General features: G+C 37.4%; 1 protein-coding gene across 3 annotated transcripts in view; it reads left to right on the forward strand.

Moving 5' to 3' along the window:
* Positions 1-15704, forward strand: part of LOC126236198 (uncharacterized) — a 316623-nt gene that overhangs the window by 92322 nt on the left and 208597 nt on the right. For all 3 annotated transcript variants that reach the window (XM_049945307.1, XM_049945309.1, XM_049945308.1), the window contains exon 6: positions 942-1164. In XM_049945307.1, the coding sequence (XP_049801264.1) occupies positions 942-1164 (223 nt within the window). The remainder of the gene's footprint in view (positions 1-941; positions 1165-15704) is intronic.

Here is a 15704-nt window from a genome sequence, read left to right on the forward strand (position 1 = left end):
CTACCATTTCATAAAGTCAACACATCTTAAAAGCAATATGATTTAGACAAGTTATCTGTATGATGCAAAAAGTGGCAATTGACTTTAAATTAAGAAAAATGTGAAGTCCTCCACATGAGTACTAAAAGGAATCAGCTGAATTTCAATTAAACTATAAATCACACAAATTTAATGGTTGTGAATTCAACTAAATACTTAGGGACACAAATTAAATTATGAATAACTTAAATTGCAGCTATCATATACTTAATGTTGTGGGGAAAGCTAACCACAGACTGCGATTTATTGGCAGAATACTTACAAGATGGATTAAGTTTTCTGAAGAGGCTACCTTCACTACACTTGTCTATCCTCTTCTGGAGTATTGGTGTGTGGTGTGGGATCCTCCTCAGGAGGTAGGATTGATAGAGAACAAAAAAAAAAAAAAAAAAAAAAAAAAAAAAAAAAAAAAAAAAGTCTAAAGAAGGGCAACTCATTTTGTACTGTCACGAAATAGGGCAGAGAGAATCACGAACATGGCGGGGTGGTAAACCATTAAAACAAAGGCATTTTCATTGTGGCCTGACCTTTTAATAAAATTTCAATCACCAACTTTCTCCTCTAAGCTTGAAAATGGTTTACTGTTGCCAACCTACATAGGGCAAAATTATCATCACAATAAAATAAGAGAAATCAGAGCTCATACAGAACGATTAAAGTCTTCATTTTTTCTATGGGCTATTGGGGAGTGGAGCAGTAGGGAAATACTCTGATGGTGGTTTCAAGAACCCTCCGCCAGGCACTTAAGTGTGAATTGCAGAGTAATCATTTAGATTTAGATGTCGATGTTTTTCATGTAATATCATACATCTGAACATTTTCTCATGTTGCAACTGACTTTTGTTTTCAGGAAACTATATTTTCTTGGTGTATGTATCATATTACTATTTTTATCTTCTCAGGATTGGGAAAAGAAGCTCTGTGTAAGAAGTGGAGGTACATGTACACAGAACTGTGGTCAGAATGGAGAATGTTCTATAGAAACATTAGCAATAATTTCGCCAGTTCATGTAAAATTTGAAAAGACAGATTGGTTTAAAGTGGATACAATTGCAGATATATTAAAAATTTTTGAAAATTTGGGGGACAGGCCTTACATGTTGGTTGCCGGTAACACAGCCCATGGTAAGTATATTATCAAATACATCAAATAACTGAATCCCAATTACTGCAATAAGATCTGATTAAACAAACCCAAAAATTTTATTAGTGGTAAAATAAGTTACTTCATGATATTCTGAGTCTCTCACCAGAGAAAATGTTATAGTGAAGAGTATATTTATGCAATTTAAAGCATTGTGAAGTCAATTATATACAAAATGAAAAATGTGCACTACATAACTAACAGTAGTGTTAAGAAATGTGTAAAGAATAAGAACAATGCAATATTTTTGTGCTTCACTTAGTGTGGTCTTTGGTTTCTTCAAACATCCATCACCTGTTGAATTATAACTTCTAATATGAATCATCAAACATACGAGTATACTTTCACAGTTGTGATAGTTCAAAGTCAAGAGGATTCTTCCCAGAGGAATACTATTACACATTCTTCTGAACAAACAGTATTATTTAGTCATGAGAATAAATGATGCCACTGTTGTAGGTGAGCCGGCCGGAGTGGCCGTGTGGTTCTAGGCGCTACACTCTGGAACCGAGCGACTGCTACAGTCGCAGGTTCGAATCCCGCCTCAGGCATGGATATGTGTGCTGTCCTTAGGTTAGTTAGGTTTAATTAGTTCTAAGTTCTAGGCGACTGATGACCTCAGAAGTTAAGTCGCATAGTGCTCAGAGCCATTTGAACCATTTTTTGTTGTAGGTGAATTCCAACATTATTCTAACAACCCAAAAGGCACTGTGCAGGTTTCAATTTTGTTTATATGAGATGTGTACAAACCAGTGTCTCACTATATTCCATAACCTGCTGCTGTAGTTTTGCCTTTCTGTTTCTCCTATTTTTAGAAGTATTAGCAGAAGTAAATGATTACTCTAGAGATCTACTACAACCCCCTATGTATCGCTCACATATAGATTCTGATTATAAGATTAGAATAATTACTGTACACACAAAGGCATTTAAACAATCATTCTTCCGTCACTCCATACGTGAATGGAACAGGAAGAAACCCTAATAACTGGTACAATGTGGTGTACCTTCTGCCTTGCACCTGACGGTGGTTCTCAGAGTATAGATGTAGATGTAGATGTAGAAGTAAAGTTCTGAAGCAGGATTATAATACATGCCTGTATAGCTCAGTCGGTTAGAGCAATGCTCTCAAAAGACATGTTCTGAGTTCAAGTTCCACTCTGGCACACAGTTTAATCTGCCACGAAATTTCAAAACTATGCAGACTCCTCTCTAGAATGAAAGATTCATTCTTTAAAGAGAAGTTTCAACATGTTGTGGAAGCTAAGGTGATGTGACTGTTGTTGGTCATTTAACAACTTCATTTCTATTCCTTGTTTCATTCCTTCTATGACTATATCCATCATCCTGCTTTGTTTAACTGTTAGCATTTCTATTCCCTGTTTCATTCCTTCTATGACTATACCCGTCATCCTGCTTTGTTTAACTGTTAGATTGTGTTATTAAGGCAAGCGGGTGCATTCACTCTACCTTTCAAATAATTCAACAATAACAATAATTCTAACATACATCATTGACTTACTCTGCCTCCCTTAATCCGAGAACTTTCTTTCATTGCCTAAAACACATTGCTTCCTGGCACACTCAATAGACTCCCATTACTAATATCAGTCTTTTTGCCAAAATCCTGACAAAAGTCTTAAAAGCATCAAAATGTTGCATCTTTAGTTTAAAACTCAGATTTCGTCATGCTGGACTTATCAAAGATCTTCACTCCTATGCTTGTTCCCTTCAAACCATTTTTTCTCTACCCATACCACTAACTGAAGCCTGCCCGAATCATACATAAAATTGTGCCAGGACAGTTCCAATTTCACTCCAGCTCTGATTCTACTCTGTTTCCTTTCAGCCTTGCCCTTGTAATCATCCAGGAGTTCTTCACTAGCAGTCTGACTTCACCTTCCTGTCCTAGACCATTTCTCAGCTAGTCCACTATGGAACAAAGAGCCTCACATTACCTAAAAACTGGTTCTAATCATATTATTTCTGTAGAGTATAACTAACAGTGATTATATGGCTGACAGTGTCTAGAACCTTTCAAGATCACTGTGTACAAACAGTATGACTATGATTCCATCCCAGAAGTCAAACGTGACATCCAGCAGATCCGTAAAACATTAATCCCATCCAAATACTGAATCCCTCTCTCATCTCTCGCTGGCAAACCTCTCCACACCTCCCCCCCCCCCCCCCCCCGCCCCTACCCCTACCTTTTTCTCTCCCAGGCCCCTTCCCTACCTCTCCACTCAAAAGCCATCTTATAACTGCTTCTAAACCTTCATAATCCATGTAATGCTAGTTCCCAACTGTGGAGTTCTGAGAAACTGGAGTCTGGGGGAAGAATCCAGATAGCACGTGTAGTGAAACAGGCACTGAGGTCTCAATTGTCATGTTGTAGAACATGCTATGCAACAGGATATTGCATGTTGCCATTATACACCCTCTGCCTATGCCCAATCATCATAATTGGTAATTTGGAGGTAGTGATGCCGATGTAAAATGCCAAACAGTCTTTACATAGCAGCTGGTATACAACATGTGTCATTTCACAGGTGGCTCTCTCTTCAATAGCATATGTTTTGCCAATTACAAGGCTGCTATAGTTGGTTGTAGAGGGGTGCATAGGGAAAGTCTTGCAGCAGGTGCCCGCATCTCGTGGTCGTGCGGTAGCGTTCTCGCTTCCCATGCCCGGGTTCCCGGCGGGGTCAGGGATTTTCTCTGCCTCGTGATGGCTGGGTGTTGTGTGCTGTCCTTAGGTTAGTTAGGTTTAAGTAGTTCTAAGTTCTAGGGGACTGATGACCATAGATGTTAAGTCCCATAGTGCTCAGAGCCATTTTTTTGCAGCAGGTATGGTCAAAGGGGTAGGAGCCATAGGGTAGGGAGATGGGGGCAGAAGGAGCATACTGTCTGACAAGAATATTGCGGAGATTGGAAAGGTGCCGAAAAGCTATTCTAGGTGTGGTTGGCAAGATTTCAGACAGAATGGATCTCATTTCAGGGCATGATTTTAGGAAGTCATGGCCCTGTCAAAGTAGATGAAATCGTGCCCTGAAATGAAATCCATTCTGTCTGAAATCTTGCCCATCACACCTAGAATAGCTGTTCGTTGCCGTCCCAATTTCTGCAATATTCTTGTCAGACCTTATGTTTCTTCTGCACCCATCTCCCTACCCTATGGCTCCTACCTCTGTGACTGTCCCCACTGCAAGACTTGCCCTATGCACCCTCCTAGACTTGCCCTATGCACCCTCCTACCACCAACTATAGCAGCCCTGTAACTGGCAAAACATGTACTATCAATGGATGAGCCACCTGTGAAATGACACATGTTGAGTGCAAGCTGTTATGAAAACACTGTTCGGCTTTTTACATTGGTGTGACTACCTCCAAAATCATCAATTAGGATGAATAGGCATAGGCAGAGGGTGTATACTGGCAACACACAATATCCTGTTGCAGAGCATGCTCTACAACTTGACAATTGCGACCTCAGTGCTGGTTTCACCACTTGCGCCATCTGGATTCTTCCCCGAGACAAACGTTTCTCAGAACTCTGTAGGTGGGAACTAGTGCTACAACATGTCCTTGGTTCTTGCCATGCATGTGGCCTTAATTTATGTTAATTTCTTCCGTCTCAGCATTTCTTCACAGTAATTATTCTTTCCTTCACTCTGTTTTAGTTTTCTCATCTTTCATTGTCTTACCCATCTATTTTTCACCGCTACCTTCCCACCTCTGTTATGTACACTGCACTTAGCTTTTCACTCCTACTAACTCATGCATGATGTTTAAGCAGTTATCTCTGTCTTGCACATTACCCTGCCTTCCACCTTTAAGCTCTCAGGTTTTCAAATCTCACCCAATTCAGTTCTCAACAATCAGTCTTTCCTTCTGATCCCTTGCAGTAAGTCTCCCCTGACCCATGGCTCTGGGTGACTTTCCTGACATCTAACCCTCTTCCTAGAGCTCCAACCCTTCTGCATGAAAAAGGAGCCATTGGTTCCAAAACGTTGCCTAATTACAACCCTCTTTTATGTGTGTGGTCTGCCACCACTTGGTGAGTAGACCTTTTATCTATCCAATTAAATTATTTTGTCAAAAGTTGATTGTTTTTGTTGTTATAACTTTATACATATGTTTATTGCAGATCTTATTCACTTTCAATTCTAAATTGGTTGAATACCCTCACATCCTGTAGTATTATTTTTTTGTTTGCACAATATACTTATTATTATTATTTTAGATTAATTTGGTCATTACTACGTTCATTTTCTATCTATTATCTTTTGGAAGAGCATTATAAGTACAAAAATAAAATTTCTAGCAGTTTAAAACTGTGTGCCAGACTGAGACTCGAACTTGAAACCTTGCCTTTTGTAGGCAATGCTCTTACTGACTGTGTTATTCAAGTGTGATTCATGACCATCTCTCACAGCTTCGCTTTCCACCTTGGCCAGAGCTTCCAAACTCGATAAAGCACTGGATGACAGATTATGGCTTAGAGATTAGGTTTTGTTTAATGAGATGATTCTCATGAGTGTGGAACAAATCAGAAAATATAACATAAAAAGCATAAAACACCTGAATACAATATAACTTCCATCATCATTTGTCAGGAGATTGTAAAAATAGTTGAATACATTACAGTAAACTGTAACTGGTAATATTTACAGAATTAATACACTGTCAGAATGAAACAAAATTATGCACTTTTAATAAATTTATCATATACAAAATACCTAACCTTGACTGTTGTGACCAAGTGCTATCTAAACGGAAATCTAACAGACATTTTTACTTTAGCTGGTCTAACACTCCCCATTAAGATATTCATCTATAGAATAGAAGGCCTTGCTTATCAAAAAGTCTTTCGAAATCTGATAAAACTGTGCATTATCTGAAAATAAACTTTTAATGGTTGCTAGCAATTTATTGAAAATGTTTGTTCCTGAATATTGGATCCCTTGTTGGACCAAGGTAAGTATGTTAGTTTTTTGTGTGTATTTTCTTATTCCTAGTATTGATACTATGTATTGAGCTATTTGTTGGAAACAGAGATATATTATTTGCAACAAATTTCATTAAGGAATAAATATACTGAGAAGCATTGGTTAGAATACCCAGTTCCTTAAACAGGTTTTTACATGGTGTTCTTGAATTTACACCACAAATGAGCATTATCACATGCTTTTGCCCTCCAAAAACTTTTTCTCTGTTTGATGAGCTACCCCAGTAAACAATCCCATATGACATAATAGAATGAAAGTTACCAAAGTATGCAAGTGTTATTATATTTATATCTCTTACATCTGGCCTCATTTGCACTGCAAATATGGACTAGTTTAGGCACTTCAGCAAATTTGTGATCTGTCCTTACCAGCAAATTTGTGATCTGTCCTTACCAACTGAATTTATTATTGAGTTTAAGCCCAGAAAATTTACACTATCAACCTCTTCGATCTGCATCTCTTCAGATGTTATACATATGCTCGAAGGAAATCTCTTATAAGTCCCTGAATTGCATACAGTGGGTCTTTCCAAAGTTTAATGACAGTGAATTAGCTTTAAACCATTTATTAATGTCAGTGATAATATGAGTAGCAGCCATTTCTAAATCTGTACTTGATTTGCTATTTATTACAATAATTACAATACTTGTATCATCTGCAAACAAAATGAACTTCGCATCTGGCAGTGTAACAGATGAGAGGTCATTAATGTACACAAGAAAAGCAGCAGACTGAAGATAGAACCTTGAGGAACACCACATGTAATTAATTACCAGTCAGAAGAAGACTGATTGCTACTCCACACGTATTTAACAACAACATCCTTTGTTTCCTGTTAGTTAGGTAAGACTCAAACCATTTCGCAGCATTGCCGATGACACCATAATATTCTGATTTACATAAGAGAATCCTGTGATTCGCACAGTCAAAGGCTTTTGACAGGTCACAGAAAATGCCAGTGACCTCTAATTTCTTATCTAATGAATTAAATACATTCTCACTGTACATGTAAAAAGTCTTCTTTATATCAGAACCCTTAAGGAGCACAAACCTTCACTTGCAGAATATGTTATTATTATTTGCAATCACAGAACATGCTGTTGATATTTTCCTAAATATCTCAAAAGCATTTGACATAATTAGCTGTGCCTTTTTTCAAAGATTAGCTCAAAAAGGTGTCAGAGGGATACAAATCAGTGGATAAGATCTCACCTTGAAGACAGGTAGCAAATGATGGTTTTAAGTCATGACAGCATTAAAGAAACATAAATCCAATAAATCACCAGATCCACATCAAACCTCCTAACAAACAGCAGGACTTACATTTCAACAGTTGCCATCCTTTCTATGTCAAATGTTCCCTCCCACACAGCCTTGGCATTCAAGGCAAACATATTTGTTCGGTTGCAGACTCCTTACAGCAATACACCACCATTCGCACCTCAGCCTTCCCTGGATGTAATTATCCCACCAGCATAGTTCAAAAGCAGATTTCCTAGGCCATCACATCCAGTCCTGGTACTGCTGATATCTCCAAAAAACAACTTTGGAGCACACCACTGCTCACTCAGTATTATTAATCAGCTACTTTGACAAGGCCATAACTTTCTACACATGCCCTGAAATGAGATCCATTCTGTCTGAGATTCTGTCCACCACACATACAATAGCTTTTCCAAATTTTCAGTTAATATGAACGGGCATAAGCAGAGGGTGTATACTGGCAACACGCAATATCATGCTGCAGGGCATGCTCTGCAACATGACAATTGTGACCTCAGTGCATGTTTCACCACATGCACATCTGGATTCTTTCCCCAGACACCAGTTTCTCAGAACTGCGCAGGTGGGAACTATCATTATATGTCCTTGGTTCCTACCACCCACCTTAATTTACGTTAATTTCTTCCACCTCAGCATTTATTCACTATAACTACTCCTTTCCTCACTCAGTTTTAGTTTTCTGCATATTTCATTTTCTTAGCTGTCTATTTTTTGGGCCCCCCTCCATCTTCTCTTACTTACAATGCACTTAGCTTTTCACTCTTATTAACTCATGCATGTGTTTAAGCACTAATCTCTTTCTTTCACCTTTAAACTCGCAGATTTTCAAATCTCATATGGTGCAGTCCCCTACAGTCAGTCTTCTCAAAAATGGTTCAAATGGCTCTAAGTACTATGGGACTTAACATCCGAGGTCATCAGTCCCCTAGACTAAGAACTACTTAAACCTAACTAACTTAAAGACATCACATACATCTATGCCTGAGGCAGGATTCGAACTCCGACCGTAGTAGCAGTGCGGTTCTGGACTGAAGTGCCTAGAACCGCTCAGCCACAGCGGCTGGCCTTCCCTTCTCATCCTGCTCGCTAAGTCTCCCCTGACCCACAGTTCTGGGTGACTTTCACAAAATCTATCTGTTTTCCTAGACCTCTCCACTCCTTTTCCTTCATCCCTCTTCCTTCCCCTTCAGCCCTTCTGCCTGAATAACGAATTACTGGCTCCATTACCTTGCCTAATCATAATCTTTTATGTGTGTGTTCTACCACTGCTTAGTGAGTGGTTTTTTTATTTATCCAATTATCTTACTTTGTCATTGAAGTATGGAGGGAGTGCTATAAGGCTTTGCCATAGGACCTCTATTGTTATTTTTCCTCCTTTACATTGATGTTTTAAATGACTTCATAAAAGTGCAAAAACAAATCTTATTTGCTGACTGCTGATGGCTGATTTCTTTTTAAAAAGTTCCTCTCTTCTCCACTGGTACAAGAACTTGATACAATACCGTATCTTGACAATACATTACTGAAATCGGTTACTGAAACTGGGGTTCTAGGGGTGTGGGCACAAGACACTTTAAAATGATGAAAATGATTGAACTGTTGTGTTAAAGAACGCAGGAAAAAGCTTTCAAAAGCTTGTTATGCTCTTCATGTAGTAAGTCAGAGTGCAAGTAGGTGAACAGTCATTCAGGCATATTATACATACATTACTCCACTATGGGCTAGTCTTCTGGGGAAACACAGCCACCAATATAAAAATATTTAGGATTCAGAAAAGAGCAGTCAGAGCTATCTACAACCTAAAGAAACTGGAAACATGTAGACCACATTTCATGCAGCTGAAAAAATGAGCCTGCCAAGTGTTTCTTTATGTATATGAGCATATCCTGTTTGCAAATGAGTATCTTTTAAACTGTACTGGATATTTATGGCAGAATAAGCATATGCATAGCAACAACACGGGAAACATCAGTGACATCCACATGTCTCAGTCTAGAACAGTATTCTATCAGGAAAGTGTTTACAGATGATAGTTAAATTATCCAACAGCCTACCTAGTTAGTTAAAACTGGAGCAACATAAAAATATATTGAAATATAACCTTAAGTCATTTCTGATGAAACAATGTTTTTATTCAGTAAAACAATTTTTAAATTATAAAAAACAGCCTTATAAATTAAATATGTAATTAAAATGAGTGCTTTTGTTAGTTGTAATTTATGACTCTTATTTGTAAACTGAATTTTGTCTTGGCCCCTCTCTCTCTCTCTCTCTCTCTCTCTCTGTCTGTCTTCTTCTTTCTCAGATTTGACTTTTTTTCTATATTTGGTATACTATTTAAGTACCATATTTTATGGACTATAAGACACACTTCCTTCTTCAAAAAATTGCCTCCAAAATTCAGGAACATCTTACACTTGAAATTAATACAAAAATGTCCAGTATTTGATTTAAAATTCCCACCAGTCTTAAAAATTGCAAAATATTTGATACTGTGGGAAACATATCACTATTGGCAACATTGGATTCAACTGGCAGCAGCAGGGCACTGATGCAACAAACATGAGTTGCAGGGATTCATAAGCTTGCTAACAATGTATCCCTCCTGCCCTGCCATCACAAATCCAGAACAGTGTCTAGCTTATGATGCATCATTGCAATCTATGGTGCCAGTGAACTTGAATTCAAAGTAATTTGTGTTACTGGTAACAATACAATATTTTTGTTAGTAGCTAGTTTCATTATGGAGAAAAATAAAAGGTATTCATATGATGCGGGCTATAAATTGAAACATGCAGAAGAACATGGAAACAGAGCAGCTGAGCGGCGTTTCAACCTCCACCAACAGAAAATAACTGTTTGTGATTGGCGCACAAGTAAAGAAGAAATGAAAAAATTCAGGAAGACTAAATATCCCAATAAAGGACTGAATGAAAAATGGCCAAAACTAGAATATGACGTATTGAAATGTATTCAAGGTCACTGTCAAAATGGCATTCTATTAACAAAAAAAAAAAAAAAACAAAAAAAATGTATATATATATGATTAGAATACACACTTGTAAGCTATCACTACAGTGCAACTTAACAGACTTTAATGGTAGAGTTGGTTGGTGCTATAGGTTTATAAAATGTCATGGACTTAGCAAGTGCAATGAAACCAAAATATCTCAGAAAATGCCACAAGAGTATGAAGAGAAAATGTCATCTTTCCATTGCCGAATAGTGAATATGGAGAAAACTCCTCTGACATTTTATGTGCCGAGTAACAGAACTTTTGGCATGAAAGGTGGTAAAACTGTTAACTATAAAACCAAGTGGACATGAAAAATGCACTACGCTGTTGTCCTTTCATGTTGTGATGACAGTATAAAACATAGTCCAATAATTATTTTCAAGCACAAAATAATGCCAAAACCTTTAGAAGTACTGCCAGGTGTTGTTCACATACACGACACGGATTGGATGGACTAGGCTGGTATGAAATTATGGATTAACGGAATGGGGGAGAGGGGAAAGGTGCTTTATTGAAGAAGAGTTCTGTTCTTGTATTAGATCAGTGTAATAGCCATTTGAAAAATTCTGTGGAAGAGAAATTGAGACAGGGAAATACAGAGCTTGCTATTATTCCAAGAGGGCTGATTTGACAATTGCAACTTCTTGATGTCTTGATAAGTGAACCATTTAAAGTATATACGATATAGGAATGGAACAAATGGATGAGCGATGAAACCCAACATGAATACACACCAAAGGGAGCTTTAAAATGACCTACAATCAGACAAGTGTGTCAATGGATAAAGCAGTAGTGGTTTACAGTGAGAGAAGACATTATTATTAAGTCTTACAAGAAGTGCGGCATAAGTAATGCTCTTGATGGCAGCGAAGACTATCTTATATATGAAGAAGACAATGTTGATGACAAAGACGAAGAAGAAAAAGAAGAATATAGTTCAAGTGAAGATAATCAGGGATTTCATAGGTCAGTTCGGTTTTATAAACTAAGACTTTTTTTTTAGTCTGGCTTCACTATTTAATAATTAAAAATGGTAAAAAGGTTATTTTTAAATTAAGATGCATCTTATAATCCGTAGTGTCTTACCATCCATAAAATGTGGTATGTAATGAATCAAAATCGACCAAATAAATCAAATGAAAAAAGAAATAAGTGGCCTACCCATAGTCTGTGATACCGTTTCCAGAATGAATCTCTCTCCAGTGGAGTGTGTACTGTTTTGAGACTTCATAGTAGATAAAACTGTGCACCAGATTGGGACTCGAACCCAGAACCTTGTCTTTCATATGCAGTGCAGGAGGTTTTAAAGCACTGTGCTCTGTACTGCAGAGTGAAAGAGTCATTTGGGAAATAGTCCCCTAGGCTGTCGATAAATTACTTCTCTGCTACATCATTTCTTCCATGAATGCTATCTCACAAGGTATACAGAAGAGCTTCTGTGAAGTTCAGAAGGCAGAAGTGAGGTACTGACAAAAGTGAAGCTGTGGGGGCAGGTTGTGAGCAATGCCTGGATAGCTCACTCGGTAAGAGTACTGCCCACAAAAGGTTCTGATTATGAAGCCCAGTGTGGCACATTGTTTTAATATGCCATGAATTTTCTGAATGGTACACATTCTGGTATAGAACACAAGATTCAAAAACGTTGTTCTTCTCAGATAATTCTACTAGTATGTGATCTCTGTCATTTGTGCCTCCATATCAAAAGTTTCCCACTGAAGAATCATTATTTAGGTTTTATAATGGCTTTGCATTGGGATCTGCAGTTATATTTCGGTTGAATGTGCTGTAATTTAGCACTTCCTGTACTTCTTTGTAGAGGTTTTACTCCTCATGTTAAGAAGATGAGTAATTTGATGCATGCACTTGAACAATTTCCAGACACCTTCAATATCTGTAATATTGTTTTTAGTTTGTTGTATCCAGTAAAATGTACACCTGAATTTCCTCTGTCTCTGTTGCTATGTAACAAAAATATGACCTGATCTTAATACTGTTAAGTCTTTGTTGTTGTTTTTTTTTTCACTTCTGTTAACACTAATATATCTCATCAGATTTGATTTAAGTCCTCTTTCAGCTCCACTAACCTGTCTTACAATAGTAAGTTCTGAAATTTTTGTCTTGCGTAAAAAATAATAGAAGTACCTGTACTTCTAAGGTCTTTGTTATTGTCTATTTGCTAAACATCATGTTGGAAAACGTAGGTGCCAAAGTAGACTGCTCTACCACAAGCCTGAACCCATGTACGAGTTCCCTCACTCTACCGCTACAAGTATTGTTTCATACAGACTTAAATGCTGGAACCAGGGCCCATGGTACACTTATGTGACAGGAACTGAGGAGTTAGGTTGGGATGACAAGTGAGTAGCACTGAATCTTGGCACAGTCATGGTTAAAGCCATCTCAACCTAGACCTGAGTGCCTCTAAATCTTAGAACATGGGATCAACCAATAAGTTTATCTGTATAATAAATAATAACTATTTTATCGTTATGAGGTAGATACAAAAAGAGATTCAGATTGCAGTGGTGGATCTGGGATAGTTCCCTCTTGTTTCACCTTTTTTAATTTCTCTCTTACAAACGGATTTCCTTGAGTACAGTCTCTGTCTACCCCTTAACAGTTTTTGATTGACAGGTGATGTTTTCACCATCTGAACTAGTATGTAATCTGGCATATTAAATATTTCTGAACTGTTTAATTGTTGTCATCAAGTAAAATACAAATGGTCTTTTTTCTGAGTTTTATAGAACTGTGTTTGATGGAGCTTTTCTTAATACTAATATTTACCTCAGTGGCAGCCATCTCGTTGTTACACTACTTGAAAACAAAATAATGAATGACAGTACAGACATCTGCCAGGTGTCATTCTTTTTATGTAGAAAATGAGAGAATTATATCTCCCTAAGTATATTTCCTGTCCCATCTTGACTTCTACACTTTTCACCAATTAAAAACTGTAGAGTCATTTCAACCCCTAAGAACAGTGGTCTTCTTATGACAAAATGCTATCCCAGTATACTTCATTGTTAGGACTTTGTTTTTCTGAAATCTTTACATGAAATGTGTCTCATTTCTCAGACTGCACGAAGTTGCTTTTTGAAGCTGTTACAAACACTATGGCATCTTGGGGAGGCTTCAAGCAGTTCATTTTTTTCTATAGTGTTAATATCCAGCAATATGTGTAATGAAAATTCACGTTATTGGCTGCAGCACTACAAGTTATGTTGAGGGACAGTTTGCTGATTTTGAAATCAAGAGATGTATTTTACATGTGAATTAGTAGGGAGTTGTTAACCACATTCATCATTTCCCAGTCCACTGCTGACACCTCATTTGTCCCATTTTGGTTCTGACAAGTTTCCTGCCATGGCTCTTGATGTGCAGGTGAAGTGGCTCTTTGCTAATGAAGCAAACAGTGGTTATTTTTCAAAAAATAAAATCTAATATGCCTTTTAAAATCACTATTTAATCAGAGGTCAAAGACAGGAGTCACTACCTGCAATCTTAGGAATGTATCCCACAGACCTGCAGATATGAAGGAGAAGATGGCAACACCAGATGCTAAAGAGCAAAACAGAATGAAATACTTAGGTCCCACTAGAAGTCTGGTCCTCTAAATTTCTGGCCATCACCAGCATTATTCTATTATCTTCTATTCTGTTCATTAAGAGGAAAATGGATAATTGTGTGTGTGTGGTGACAATGAAGCTGTGGAACATATCATTGTTCATTGTATGGTCACAGATTCTGTTATAAACACTGCAGAAGTTCTGTCAGAGCAATTTCCAGTTCTAACATGCTGCAGCCCACAAAAACATGCGAATCTCTGCAAGTAGACATGACACCCTGAGAAGAATAATGGGCAATGGTGGAAATAAACTCGAATACAGCAGTAATGCAGCTCTCATATAAATAGAATCACACAACTCAAAGTGAAATATGCCTGTTTTAGGTTGTCTTGGGCATTGACCTTTGACATCTGTGAAGATCTATTAAAGTTGTTTTTGGATATTCTGTCCCTGAAGTCCAAGAAGATGGAGGCCTGGACCACACAGAGTTCTTAACTGGTAGTGGAACAGAGTTCCATGGGGAGAACAGGGGTGAATGGAGCTGTCTGGCTTTGTTACAGATGTTCAAATCCCATTAGATGGCCTCACCATTCAGTGAAATAGTATAAAATATGTTAGAGACTACAGGCCTGGGTTGGGGATCGAACTGAGTGCTAGGTATAGAAACATATGCATGCTGTTCCATGATGTCCCTCACATACAAGAGAGAAGATTTCAACATTGTTATTTTATATAATAACAGTAGAGAATAAATATTATACAATTACTGTGAAGTCGCAGCTACGTATAACAAACAGAGCATAGACAATTTGTAATATACTAATAAAATATACAGCTTACATTATAATTTAAGCTTAGCTATAATGTAATAACATACTAATATTTTATCATAATACTTGTAGTAGTAACATACTAAATCAACATAGGTTGGTACTATCCTCAACTTGTTTGAGCCTGGAATACATGCTCAGCTGGTTAAAATTTATAATATGAGGATGATGTAAAGTGACCTGCTATAGTACTTTGACAGTAGGTAAGAATGTTGAATACCAGCAAATAATCAAAGTAGTGAAATAGAAAAAAATTATAAAACTCAAAATAGCCAGCTGATTTGGTATAACTGTCCTGCACAGTGAATGCTTATATCAGTTGCTGAAAAATTAAGTGCTTGCCCTGATGACTGGAAACTGACTGACTGTCTTTTGCCCTAAAACTTTTTTTTTGGATAGTCCTATATCACTGCACTGTGGCACAAAATACAATGGCTGCACTACTATGTGGAAATCTATAGTTATCATTACTGCAATGTTGATTAAATAGTAGTTCATAATGTTATTATGTTTCCCTATAGAAAGTTGCCTGCATGTTTTTGACGTGAATAGAAATAATAATTTATACTGGTTGTTGCACAATATGGCGTGCCTTCTTTGTGATTCTGAGGGTCATTCGGATTTCCATAATGGGGGGGGGGGGGAAACTCTGTACTACTATGTTGTTTGATTGCAGTCAAAGAAAAGAGAGTAACACATTTATTGATTGGCAGAAATTGCCACAAAACAGCTATTTGAGCAAAGAGTATACTAGTTCACATCTGTGTTTTAGTGCAATCTGCATCTAGAAAATGTTTTCCTCATAGTATAAAT

This window comes from Schistocerca nitens, chromosome 2, assembly GCF_023898315.1.
Source record: "Schistocerca nitens isolate TAMUIC-IGC-003100 chromosome 2, iqSchNite1.1, whole genome shotgun sequence".
Lineage (NCBI taxonomy): Eukaryota > Metazoa > Arthropoda > Insecta > Orthoptera > Acrididae > Schistocerca > Schistocerca nitens.